The 12,492-nt window shown below is 32.8% G+C and overlaps 1 protein-coding gene across 1 annotated transcript in view; it reads left to right on the top strand.

Annotated features, from left to right (window-relative positions):
- OLA1 (Obg like ATPase 1) overlaps positions 1–12,492 on the top strand; it is a 211,839-nt gene that overhangs the window by 154,255 nt on the left and 45,092 nt on the right. Inside the window, exons 6-7 of the mRNA XM_036876951.2 lie at positions 1,963–2,043; positions 2,356–2,453. Of these exons, the coding sequence (XP_036732846.1) occupies positions 1,963–2,043; positions 2,356–2,453 (179 nt within the window). The remainder of the gene's footprint in view (positions 1–1,962; positions 2,044–2,355; positions 2,454–12,492) is intronic.

Genomic DNA, 12,492 nt, shown 5'->3' on the forward strand with positions numbered 1-12,492 from the left:
AATACTGAAATTCCTTCACTAGTGATTAGCATTTATTGAAGTCTTTCAGTTTTGTAAAAATGTTTATAGTTACAGAAGTATTTTATACTTTTTATAAGATTAAATTTGATTTGCTCCCTTAGTTTTGGTTTGACTTTATTTTCTTCTCTTTTCTTTCTTTAATTGAAAAAAACCAATGGAACCAAATATAAGATATAGTACCACTTTTTTCTCCCTTTTTTGTATAATCTTGTTGCGTGTCTCTACATAAACTGTTCTGGCCACTCATCATAGTAACCAGCTGGGCCATTTCACCTGCTGGAGCCATTAAAGAGGACTCTCTCCCCCTAGATTAATCCCCTCCGACATTAGTTTTCTGCACTGACAACTGGAGCAGGCATTCAGAATTTGCAGGTGGCCAGTGTGACGCACATAATTGCCTACAATTTTAGGCAATGAATAAAAATGGTCTACATTACTTGTCAAAGGTTGTATATGCAGTGCCAAGTGAGATCTATGGGAAGCCTTTTAGGGTTTAAAGAACAGTTAATAGCAAGGCTGCACAGGGCTTTTTTAATCATAATGCATTTGTAATATAGCACTTTGATCTTCTCCTTGTAGGAAATGGTGTTACATTAGCCACTTTTAAACATTTATGAGTGAAATTCAGTTATAGAAGAGTAAAAGTGATTATTCTTAAGCAGAACATGTTAGATTTCATTAAAAGTTTTCAGCTTGCCCCTTCCTTGTTAAAATCTGTGGGAAGTCTTTTTCCTGGAGGGTTTCAAATCAGGATCTAAGGACACAGGGCTTTTTCCTTATTTTTCCTGTTGGTAACAGCAAGATTTGGAAGGAAGTTATACTAAATATTGAGGTAATTTATACAAATGGATATTTATAGAAGAGTAACTGATTTATGTTAAAGTAAAATGATGAAAAGCAAGAAATCTGTTACTACTAATTGTGTATTACAATAAATTTTGAGAAATACATATTTAAAACATATCCATAAATTTAACAACAACAACAAAGAATATAGATGACTCTCAAATGCACTTCTTCTGGGAAAGCCAAGTTTGACCTTACAGACCCAAGCGCCTTTTATTAACACCTGCCTGTAAGGAGAACCTTGCCACACGCAGCTTTTAAATTCAGAACCACAAAACTGATGAGGAAAGACTTGAAGGGTTCAGTTTGTGTCACTTGCTGTTTGCCGTTTCCATTTCACAGATGATTAATCTTTCTGTGAAGAAAGGCTAGAGAAACAAAGCACGTTGGGCTCTTCCTGCAGTTACTCCTTCTGAATGCACACTAGCTTGCTAACTAAAAGGCCTTTAGATTTCCAGCAGAGAGAGATGTTCTGAAAGTGAATGCAGCTGGTTGGAGGTCACCAGGGCAGGGCTCTCGCCATTGTGTAATGGAGGCTTTGGCAGGTTGGGGTTGGGGGGAGGTGTTGGAGCAGGGACTGGAGGAGTACGCAAGGGAGAAGGTATTGGCAAAAAATTAATTCAGAATAAAAAGCATTGTGGTCAGCTGATTTAATATTTTGGAGGGTAGGTCATCAGTAATAGTCTCGATTTTGTCTATTTTTTTCTTCTTTTTAAGGAAAAAATTATCATGTAGTTCTCGTTTAGTATCCCCCCTTACACCAGTTCCTAATAACATGTTAATCTTGCAAGTGGCATCACTAGGTAATGTTGAAATATTTACTCTTGTAGTCTTTCGTGTATTTGAATTATCTTAAAATTTTTAAGACAATAAATTTGCTAGTATTCCAAATTGTATATATTAAAATTTTAATGCCATACAGTTCCATTAGCATTTGATTTTTTAATGAGATACTGAAAACACTTACATGGGACTTAGTTCCCTTTCACTAAAAAATTGACGTTTTTTATTTTGAGGATTTGGACACTTTTAATATTTAGAATTCTAAATGGTTAGTATTCACCTTGTATTTATTTTTTTCTCAATCATATATAGGACATAATGTGCAAAGTCAAATCCTGGGTTGTAGATCAAAAGAAACCTGTTCGCTTCTATCATGACTGGAATGACAAAGAGGTAAGTTATAAATATCATGCCATCTATTATTGCCTTTGCTTTGGTTTCTTAAAGGACAAATTAGAATTGTTATTTTATACTTCTTTTTATATCTAATAAAACTTTATTTCTGTCAATGATTGCTTATTCTCAGGCTTATTTTTTTCTTTTTCCCTACTCCTGATATTTCATATCAACTAATCTTTTAGAAACAAGAATTATGCAAATGAAAGAGGTTGCCTGCTTTAAAAAAGTTTGCTTTTAGTTATTCAATAACTTACTCAATATTTACTCAACTTTTAAACATGATTATTTCTCTGTCTCCCACTTCAGATTGAAGTGTTGAATAAAAACTTATTTCTGACTTCAAAACCAATGGTCTACTTGGTTAATCTTTCTGAAAAAGACTACATTAGGAAGAAAAACAAATGGTAAGTTTTTCCTCCCCAGACATCCCCAGACATACTGAATCTGTACACACACAAACACACATACATATGTACTTACTGCTGTGTTTGATTTTAATACTTTTCTCATTATTAAAAAGTTTAAAATGAATGAGGAAGTTTTGCCTGGTGTTTACATTCCAGGATGAGTCTCCTAATTGATTTCCACTGAGAAAACTTAAGAAAAAAACAAATAGAATTAAATTAGGCAATATTGAATCATTATATATTTACTTATCAAATTTAATAGACATTGTTTGTTTCCTGTGAAATGAGTACATTTAGCTGGAGCAAAAAAATTTTTAAACTAGGAATTTCAAGCTGTGGTGATATATGTGACTTTTAAATATCCACTTGAAATTATAGCTGGGCATAAATCTTAAAATACAGATTGAATGCTTTAAAAAATGTTTTTAATGAAAAAAAATGGGCATGGGAGGGAAAAGACCAGGTATTTGTTTCAGATACCTTAAAAATGTACAAAACTATGCATTTATGTACTGATGTTATCTTTGACATGTAACCAAAATGCATGAGGTTTCCTTTCGTTTACTAATAATTTCCAAAAATCCTATGTTTATTTAACATGGGCTGTACACATTTGGCATAGTACTCACTTTGACTTGCCTCACTGTGCCCTCAATATTTTATACTACTAAGTCATACAAACAAATCAAAACTATCCAAAGCAAAATATCTGAATTCTCCTAAAATATATTGTCGTTTTTTTCCCTGTACTTCATTAAGTACTTAGATGCACATGGTTTCAATTTTCCATTAAAAATTCTCATTTCCATATGATATCAAAGAGTGAGAAGCTTTAAACTGAAAAATAAACATTCATAGACTGGAAGCCAAAACAATAATTAATGTCAGATGGTTAACTCCAATAAATCATTAGAATAAATTCTGTGAAATTACTGCAACTAAAAATGCCCTGTTGATGTTACCATAAGACATTTTGTCTTCCTGATGGGAAGCTGAATTTGGCCTCTTTATTGGTAATGTTCTAGAAAGCATAAATCTAAAATGAAAATTTAGTTCTGACTTGTCAATGTCCTACAATAGATAATTAGCTTCAAATAATCAGTTCTGTCTTCTGTCAAATTCTTATAAATTTGATGATTAATGTGTTAAAAATTGTGAACTTTGGAAAATAATTTTAAAATTTATGACTTGACCTCAGTTAATAAATCATTGTAGTATGAATGGTAAGGTTTCCTGAGGCTCTGTGAAACAATACAGACATCAAAGTTTACATGAAAAGAGATGAGTCAGTTTCCTTGCCCAAAGGGGCTTCTCACACCTGTATTTAGATGATTACAGGTAGAACTCCCTGGCTCTAATTGTATAGTAAATACCATTTCCCAGACCCTAATGGTAGACAGACTGCTTGGGAGACGCCAGTCTGTGATTTAGCTGTCGCCAGACACCCCATGTATTTTGAGACCAGTTGTGATGATGATACGGTTATAGCCAATTGAAGGTAAACTCTTGTCTAAGTAGCAAATTTTAATTTATAAAAATGTAGAGGTATAGATGATCCCACTTAACAAAACCAAATTTTAGATTTTATGTATAAGTAGTGATCTGGTTTGGAGTTGTGTGTGTGTTTGGTGGGGGTGGGGAGGATCAGATCTTGTGGAAGTTAGTGTAATTGTAGCTGAAAGATCAAAGACTGGGTAACTGAGTGATGTTCCAGAAGAGAATTTACCACATAGCCATTTTCTGTACAGTTTCTGCCGCCTGCTGTTCCTATTTTCCCTCAAGCTAGCCATTGACTACCCCCTGTGCATCCCTGCTCGTAAAAAATGATTGAGGAAGTATTTGTCATGTATTTATGAGTGCGAAACATTGTGTGATAGGGAATGGCATCTACTGGAGCCAGAAAGATTGCCATTTTCCTTTCATTCAGCCACTCTGCTACAGCTTTAAATCCTCTGTTTATGCAACATAGCCTTTTATTAAAGTGCAGAATAAATTTTTATTATGAAGGATATGAACACTAGGTTTTCATCATTTATAACACTGCAAGCAGATGTAAATAGTTAAAATACATTTTAACTACAAAATCCTTTTAATTTGTGTAGCATCTATTTTTAGGTAATGTTTATATCTAAGCTCCTTTTGCATTAGTTGTTCCTTTAGCAGAAGAAAAAGTTTTTTCTTTTTAAGGTTATTATCTAATGTTACTGTAGCAAATTAGGACTGATGCAGGAAGCAGTACTAAATCTTTTCATGGATCTTTTAGATCTAGAAAACTATTTTCAAATGGTCAGGAAAGAGGAGGGGTTTGTGATGTTGACCACAAGGGGAAGGCTAAAACTACGTTTTAGTGGGTCACCATTTCAGAAGTAATGAACATTTTAATCACTAGTTAAAGTTCACTTTAAGTGGTAACATGTTATTTTTCAATCCTAGAAAAGAAGGAAGCATTTTGCAAAATCAGGTTGTTATTGAGTAGGTGTGTTGACCTTTTGAAAGATGTAAAAACTGGAATGGCTTCAAGCATCTATTGAATGGTTTTAATAATGTTGAATTAGTCATTTCGTTGATTTATGATTAAGACCTAGCCCTGAAGAGAAGCTGACATGGCAGCTGGGTTAGTTGCAGTTGTGTTATGATCAGATGACAGTAATCAAGATGTTGCTGGGGGAGTCCACAGAATCCTTTTTTTATTATTACAAATTGCTGTTCTTTGAATGACTACAGAGACACAGAAGTTGTTGCCTTTGGTGGGTGCCAGTGATTTTTTAAATATAACCAGTTGTTACAACTAAGATTATATACACTGTACTAATTTTCATTTGAGATTGCCTACTGAGTCCTGGTGTCAAGCAGGTACAGGACATTAGAACTGTCAAACCATTGCTTAATTAGGGGTTTAAATTTCAATCTTTGCACCTTTGCTGCTCTGTTAGTAGTATATGCCATCCAATTAGGAAATCAGTAGAGCAAACTAATTTTATGTATTTAGTGGACCTGCTTACATAAGCTTCCAAATATATTTTATTTTCTTGTTCTCTTGCCCCCATCTTTCTTAAAACTATAGATAAAGAATAATTATATTTTGTTGCTTATTATATGACATTCATATTCAACTGGAAAATACAACTAAAATTTAGGACATTCAGACTTCTTGTGTGCATGTGTGTGTGTAACACACATATTTGGATATGTCCTGGTGGGCTTGTGGTCACTGATACCCTTTGGCTAATATTATATGAGTCAATTAATCTTGAGTGTTGCAATTGATTCAAGATAGGTAGATAGGTATTTGCAAAGTCTTTTTAGCTGTTATATAATCAAGGGCAATGTGTCAGTTCACTATATGAATTTTAAATAGAAAAAGGTTTTATTAGTTCTTAATCTTATTATGCAGTCCCTCCACACCCACTTTTCTATTTTTGTTAGTTCCCACATAATTTGTACAGAAGAACTAAAAATAGTTTGGTGATACTATATATTGTGTGCCTGGTTAGAGGGAGAATTGTGGAATAAATACAATATTCATTTCTTAAACTGTTTATAGGAATTACAGGTACTACTTCTTAGCAACTATGTACAAAGGGGGAAGTATGTTCATTTTTGACATACGATTTCGTATGTCTGTGTATCTATAGAAACATATATCTATAAATACTAAACTCTTTCTGTAAAACTTATAAGAAGTCATCAATTTCTAACAAGATTACTCATTGGAACTAGAAATTTAACACAAATATGGTTTGGAAAAATTACATTGTTATACATTTGATTTACTTGAAACAAATAGAATGGAAATGATTATTCTTAAGTCATTTTAGTTCAGGAGGCTCCTCAAGTTGATTTGAAATGTTTCATTTCATATAAAGTTTTCATAAAGCAAAATTCACATATATAAGATTTTTAAAAATGTTTCATTTAATTATCTACTAGTCTGGCAAAGTAAAAGCCCTGAAATATCCATGGAATAATTCCTAGGATTATTTGCTTTTTTTATCACTTGCAGTTCATTATACTTTTAGAGGGATGTTGTGTCAGCTTCATCTTGAAATATCTAACATTATGAAGGCTGTGAGAATACATTATTTATTCTGAGGGTTTTCCTCCCTGCTTGGAATCATAACATAATGTTGGTAGGTATAACATATAAGGAGTTTTTTAGCTAAATTAAATTTTATAAGCTAAAATTTGTAATGGTTTTCATAAATTAAGTACCTTTTAGTGGTGATTCCTTTATGAGGACTAGTGCTTATTTGTTCCTTTAATAGATATAAAAGGGTTTAGAGCAAGTCAAGGGCATTCTGGAAGTCTAAACTGAGTGATTCTCTCTTTTTGAAATATATATAGTGTTGATTAAGTTAGTAAGTTCCTATATAAGATACTCTTAATTTTACTGAAGTAAGTTATAAAACAATTTAAAAAGAAAATTTAAGATTCCTTTCCATTTTACAGTTTCTTGTTTTTGCTATGAGATAATTCTCAATTATTTGCTTTTTAATTTGTATTTTTATAGAGCTTTGAAACTGTATCATATGCACTATGAACTGGGATTTCAAATAATTTCTGGTGAATGGATTTTGTGGAATTGATTATTTTTTAATTTCTCTAATCAGAGTCTTGAGAGTTAAGAATATACTAAAGCAAACAATATTTTTATTACGAGATGCAAGGCTGAAAGAAGTGAGAAGGAAAAGACCTTTGCCTATTCAGGAATCGTATTACTTGAAATGTTCTTTTGCATTTGCACATGTTCATTGCATATGTTCATGTAATAATGCTTGTAAATTTCTGGTTTTCTTACATGCTTTTTGGTTACTCTTTCAGCAATTTCATATTTTGATCAAGAGGTACCCTGGAGGACTTAATCGAAATGAAACCAAATTAGATTTCTAATTCTATATTATAAAAATATAATTATAGAAGAAAGCACATCTTTATATGAACATAATGCTATTGACCAACCATATTATGTGTATTAGGAATTTCCACTGGCCTATGTGCATTTTTTGCCCATACTACTTAAAGACAATAATTTCTGTTTGCAAGATAGCTGACTGAGAAAGCGTTAACTTTTGCGAGGGTCAGTTGTTATCTTTATTAGATAACAGATTTTTTAATTTTTAGGGTTTTCTCATATGAAATTAAAACATATTCCACATTTTTTATAATCTACACATATATAATCTAGGAAATTAAAGGCAAGGTTTGGCTTATAGTTATACAGTGTTCTTCAAATTACAAATGATCCATGTTAAAGAATTTCCCTGCCTCTTTACCCCACTCACTTTGCTGAATAATTCAAGGACTATTAATATTTTTAAAAATCTGTGCCCCAGATATTAAGGACTTCTGAGTCAGATTTTGTTTCTAAACCAATGAGTTAAGAGAATTACACTTATAAAATGGGAGTTTTGACTACTAGTAGTTGGTAGAGGTAGAAAAGAATTTTAAAGCCCAGAAATCTTAGGACTGTTGGGAGTGGAAGACATAGGTCAGGGTCTTGTGAAGGATTTAGAAAGGAGCTTTAATGCAGTATATAGGATCTGAGTAACAGTTTTTCCTGGGAGAAGCCTATAGAAAAGGAAAGGAAAGGGTGAGATTTTGTATAATTTCATTGTTTTGCCTAGTATTTCCTGCTTATATTCAGGATAGGGGAAGAGTATTACTTTCTCTGCTCTTTTTACCTCTACTTTCTAGTGTGTTCCCTAGTCACAAGGTCTGCCTTTGGAGTTAATGTTGTGGTTCAGCTACAACATTCAGTGGTTGAGTTAAATAGCCTTTTGAAGGTTAGACCAGAATACTGGGTACCATTAATAACATTGGTTCTGTAAGGAAAATGAATTCTAAAAAACTTTGAATATGAAATCTATTTGTAAATAAGGTAGTATATATTACTAGGAAATTTGGTGTATTAAGAACACTGCTACTTTAGAACTTAAGTACTGGTATTGCCATCTTTTATTTGCTGCAACTGTTCTTTTACCTCAGGCAAATTACTTAGCCTTTCATGTATTGAAGACAGTTCATCAGAATGTTCACATAAAATGTGTTCTGTATAAACAGTATTCCTCAAATTTAATTAACGTAACTCAACAAATACAATAAAAGAAAAATGACTTGTTTAGTCTTCTGAATGTATCTTCTGGATACAGTCTTTATGTTTTTCTTTACATTATATGAATAAAGGAACAAAATGTATTGTATGTATATTTACAGCTGTCGTTCCATGCTTTGAAGCAGTTGTCCTCCAAAAAAAAAAGAAGTGACTGAGAACCGTCTCTATTGTGCAGTAGCACTTGCAATAAGATTCCTATGATACTACCACTATCTTCATTATCCCTCCATCCTCATCTCTCAGATTTGGCCCTGTGATTTCACCATTTGCAGCTTAGGGAATTTTATTGTTACTCCTTCACTTCCATTAAGAGTAAATCATTCTTTAACTGTTGTAATAGCATAAATTTTTTCTTAAAAAATAGGTGTTTATTCCTTAAAAGCCTTTTAAAACAGTTCCATTGTGATCTCCTTTATCTTATTTTCTCTATTTCTGAACATATAATATGTCTGTGTTGAAGTGAGGCAGTGAAGGTTAGTAAAGAATAAAAGGAGATCATCTCTAAGATTCCCTTCAGAATTTTATAATTTTAATGAATTGAGTTATGGCAAGAAAACAAAGAAAAGATGCCCATGCAAATATCTCTGGCACCTTCTCACCCTTCATGAGTACGTTTGCCATGGTAGGATTTTTTTTTCTAACTGTGGAATATTCCCAAGGTTGCAGGTACCCAATTTATGAGCTTTTCTGGACTGTGTTGGAGATAGTCTTGATCTCTTCTCCTACTCTCATTCCCCGTACATAATACTACCCCTTAAAATAAGTATTTTCTGGGTATCACCATATTCCCATCTTTCCTTATAGTGGGCAGTTATTGCTCTGACTAGAATAAGAACAAAGTAGAAGTAAAACCTCTTTGTAGAATTGTATATCTATATTTGAGGCTAGTTACATTACTCAAACTATTCCATCTCCTATTCTAAACAGACCTAGAAAGAATTGCCCCATCAAAAATATTAGATTATGAAATACCCTCAAAGCCAGCTTAATTCATAATAGTAGAAATAATGCAGTTTGTGTGAGACATATTTTGGTATTTGTGACCATTTTTATCACCAATTAAAAAATTCTGCTTAAAAATATGTTCCAAAATAACTGACTTAGGAACTTGGAGTACACCCCTAATCTGTAAGTTAGTGGCTACACTTTAGTATCCATTCAGTCTTTTTAATACTTTGTAAAGAAGCAAAATTAACTTTCTAAGAACTGTTATCATGAATATAAATTTCAAATTTATGTTCCTTATGAAAACTGTGAGTTCTTTGAGGAGGTAGGTACTATGTTTTCTTTTTCCTTTTCTAAGAAGATTGTCATTGAGCCCTTCTGTGTGTACATACCATTCTAGATGGTGAACAGAAAAAAGCCCTTGCCCCACAGGTTTATAGTTTCATGAGATAATGGACAACCAACAAGCAAATATTTAATTTGATGTCAGGAAGTGATTAAGATATTGAATAAAAATAAAGCAAGGTAAGGGGGTTGCTATTTAAGTCGGCAGTGCCAAAGAAGGCTTTATGAAGCAAGGGAGTGCGCCGTGAGAGAAGCTAAGGGAAGCTCAGTTCAGGGGCAGGGAGTGGCAAATACAGAGGCAAGTGGGACGGAGCCCTGAAAAAGAAAAAAATGTGAAGACAGTCATTTGAAGGAACTTACAAATTCTTTTCAAATACATTGCCATTAAATAAATTTTAAAACATATCCTAAGTGTGTTAAAAAATTTAATTTGGGACTTAAGAATGACCATTAGAAAAAAAATAATTTATTTTCTACCTTGCTATAGTTCATTTCTTACAGTCCAGAAATAGTTAAAATTGCTAAATGTTTTAAACACCCTTTAAAATAATAGTTGGCGATTATTATATGGGTTTATTTTGAATTTCATCTTTCCTTTTTCATGCTTGTCTAGTAACTTGCTTATCCATGCAACCACTCATAAAGCACTTCTTTTAAAAGTCACTCAATGTATGACCTTAAAGAAATAGATTGAACTTTACTAAGAATAGTTTTGATAACCTACATTTTCTCAAAACTTTACAGTGTCTCAATTTACATTATTTCACTGGATCCTCAGACAAATCCCGACATGGCCCTCATGACATTATATTTAATTTGGTCTTGAATTGGATTTTTACTGAAATGAAGCATTTTCATCATTGCATTAAGAGATCTGTATTTTTGCTTGGAAGTAGATTAAGCTAACAAACAGATTAAATAAGATTTCTGTTTCCATTAATAAAGATACAGAAATGCCTTTTCAGTACTCTGTCACTAAGATCAAGGGAGAATCAATATTCCTGGATGATTAACAACATTTTCCTTATAAATTCTTTAAATAAGAGCAGTGCAGTCCGTGGAAAACATCTTTGGGTTTAGTCTATTTTGAAATTTAAAAGAAAAGATCAGATAACATCTGTCATTTGGTAATGTTTTACTGTGTGTGTTTTTTTTTTTATTTGAGAGGGCATCTCTCATATTTATTGATCAAATGGTTGTTAACAATAAAATTCTGTATAAGGGGACTCAATGCTCAATGCACAATCATTAATCCACCCCAAGCCTAATTCTCATCAGTCTCCAATCTTCTGAAGCATAACGAACAAGTTCTTACATGGTGAACAAATTCTTACATAGTGAATAAGTTCTTACATGGTGAACAGTGCAAGGGCAGTCATCACAGAAACTTTCGGTTTTGATCATGCATTATGAACTATAAACAATCAGGTCAAATATGAATATTCATTTGATTTTTATACTTGATTTATATGTGAATCCCACATTTCTCCCTTATTATTATTATTATTATTTTTTTTAATAAAATGCTGAAGTGGTAGGTAGATGCAAGATAAAGGTAGAAAACATGGTTTAGTGCTATAAGAGAGCAAATGTAGATGATCAGGTGTGTGCCTGTAGACTAAGTGTTAATCCAAGCTAGACAAGGGCAACAAAACATCCACGGATGCAGAAGATTTCTCTCAAAACGGGGGTGAGGTTCTAAGCCTCACCTCTGTTGATCCCCAATTTCTCACCTGATGGCCCCCCTGCAACTGTGCCTGTCTTAGGTTGTTCCTCCCTTGAGGAATCTTAGCCGTCTCTGGCTAACCAGTCATCTTCTGGGGCCATACAGGGAAATGTAAAGTTGGTAAGTGAGAGAGAGGCAATATTGTTTGAAAAGGTTAGCTTTTTGTGTGTGTTTTTTAATGATGTTTCAAAAGTGTTTTCCTAAAGAGTGTAACTGGGAAAAAAAAAAAAAAAGAGCGTATCTGGATGTTTCGAGCATGAAAGTCACTAGTACTTTTCATGCATAATTTATATTTAAAATTGTTATCTTTTAAATTGTTATGCCATTTTTCTTTTGTCTGTTGTGCCCCCCCACCATTAAATGACATTTGACTTAGCTTTTCCTTTATCAAACCAAAAGATATACATAGCAAACCATCATTCATTATTGAGTTCCTGTCGTATGGCAGGCACCCTTTTGAGCTTAGAAATTGATGAGTTGTTAATAGAAGAACAGATGAAACTTGTATGAAAATTTGATGAATATTTATGAACCATAGATGTTATCATGCCCATTTTACAGATAGGGTAATTGGAAAGATTACAAAACATGCCCAAGTTCTTGCAGCAGGCAAGTAGTAGCAATAGACCCATTTGACTTGAATGTTTGTGCCTCTTCTACATGTGATAATACAAGATATATTTGTGAATCTTCAGAAATCTTTGAAAATATTGCTTTAATTAACTTTAACATTCTGCTGTGTTTTATCTTAGAAAATATCTCCATTAAATTGATTAGTGTTTTAGTTAAGAAAATGAAACAATTCTCAAGATGACAACTGCTTTTCTTAGGATAATAAACTTTAGCTGTAGCTGCTGCTGTTTTTTCCCTTGCCTTGTCATTTTATTAACTATATATACTTATAATAT

The sequence above is a fragment of the Manis pentadactyla genome, chromosome 6 (assembly GCF_030020395.1).
Source record: "Manis pentadactyla isolate mManPen7 chromosome 6, mManPen7.hap1, whole genome shotgun sequence".
NCBI classification, from domain to species: domain Eukaryota; kingdom Metazoa; phylum Chordata; class Mammalia; order Pholidota; family Manidae; genus Manis; species Manis pentadactyla.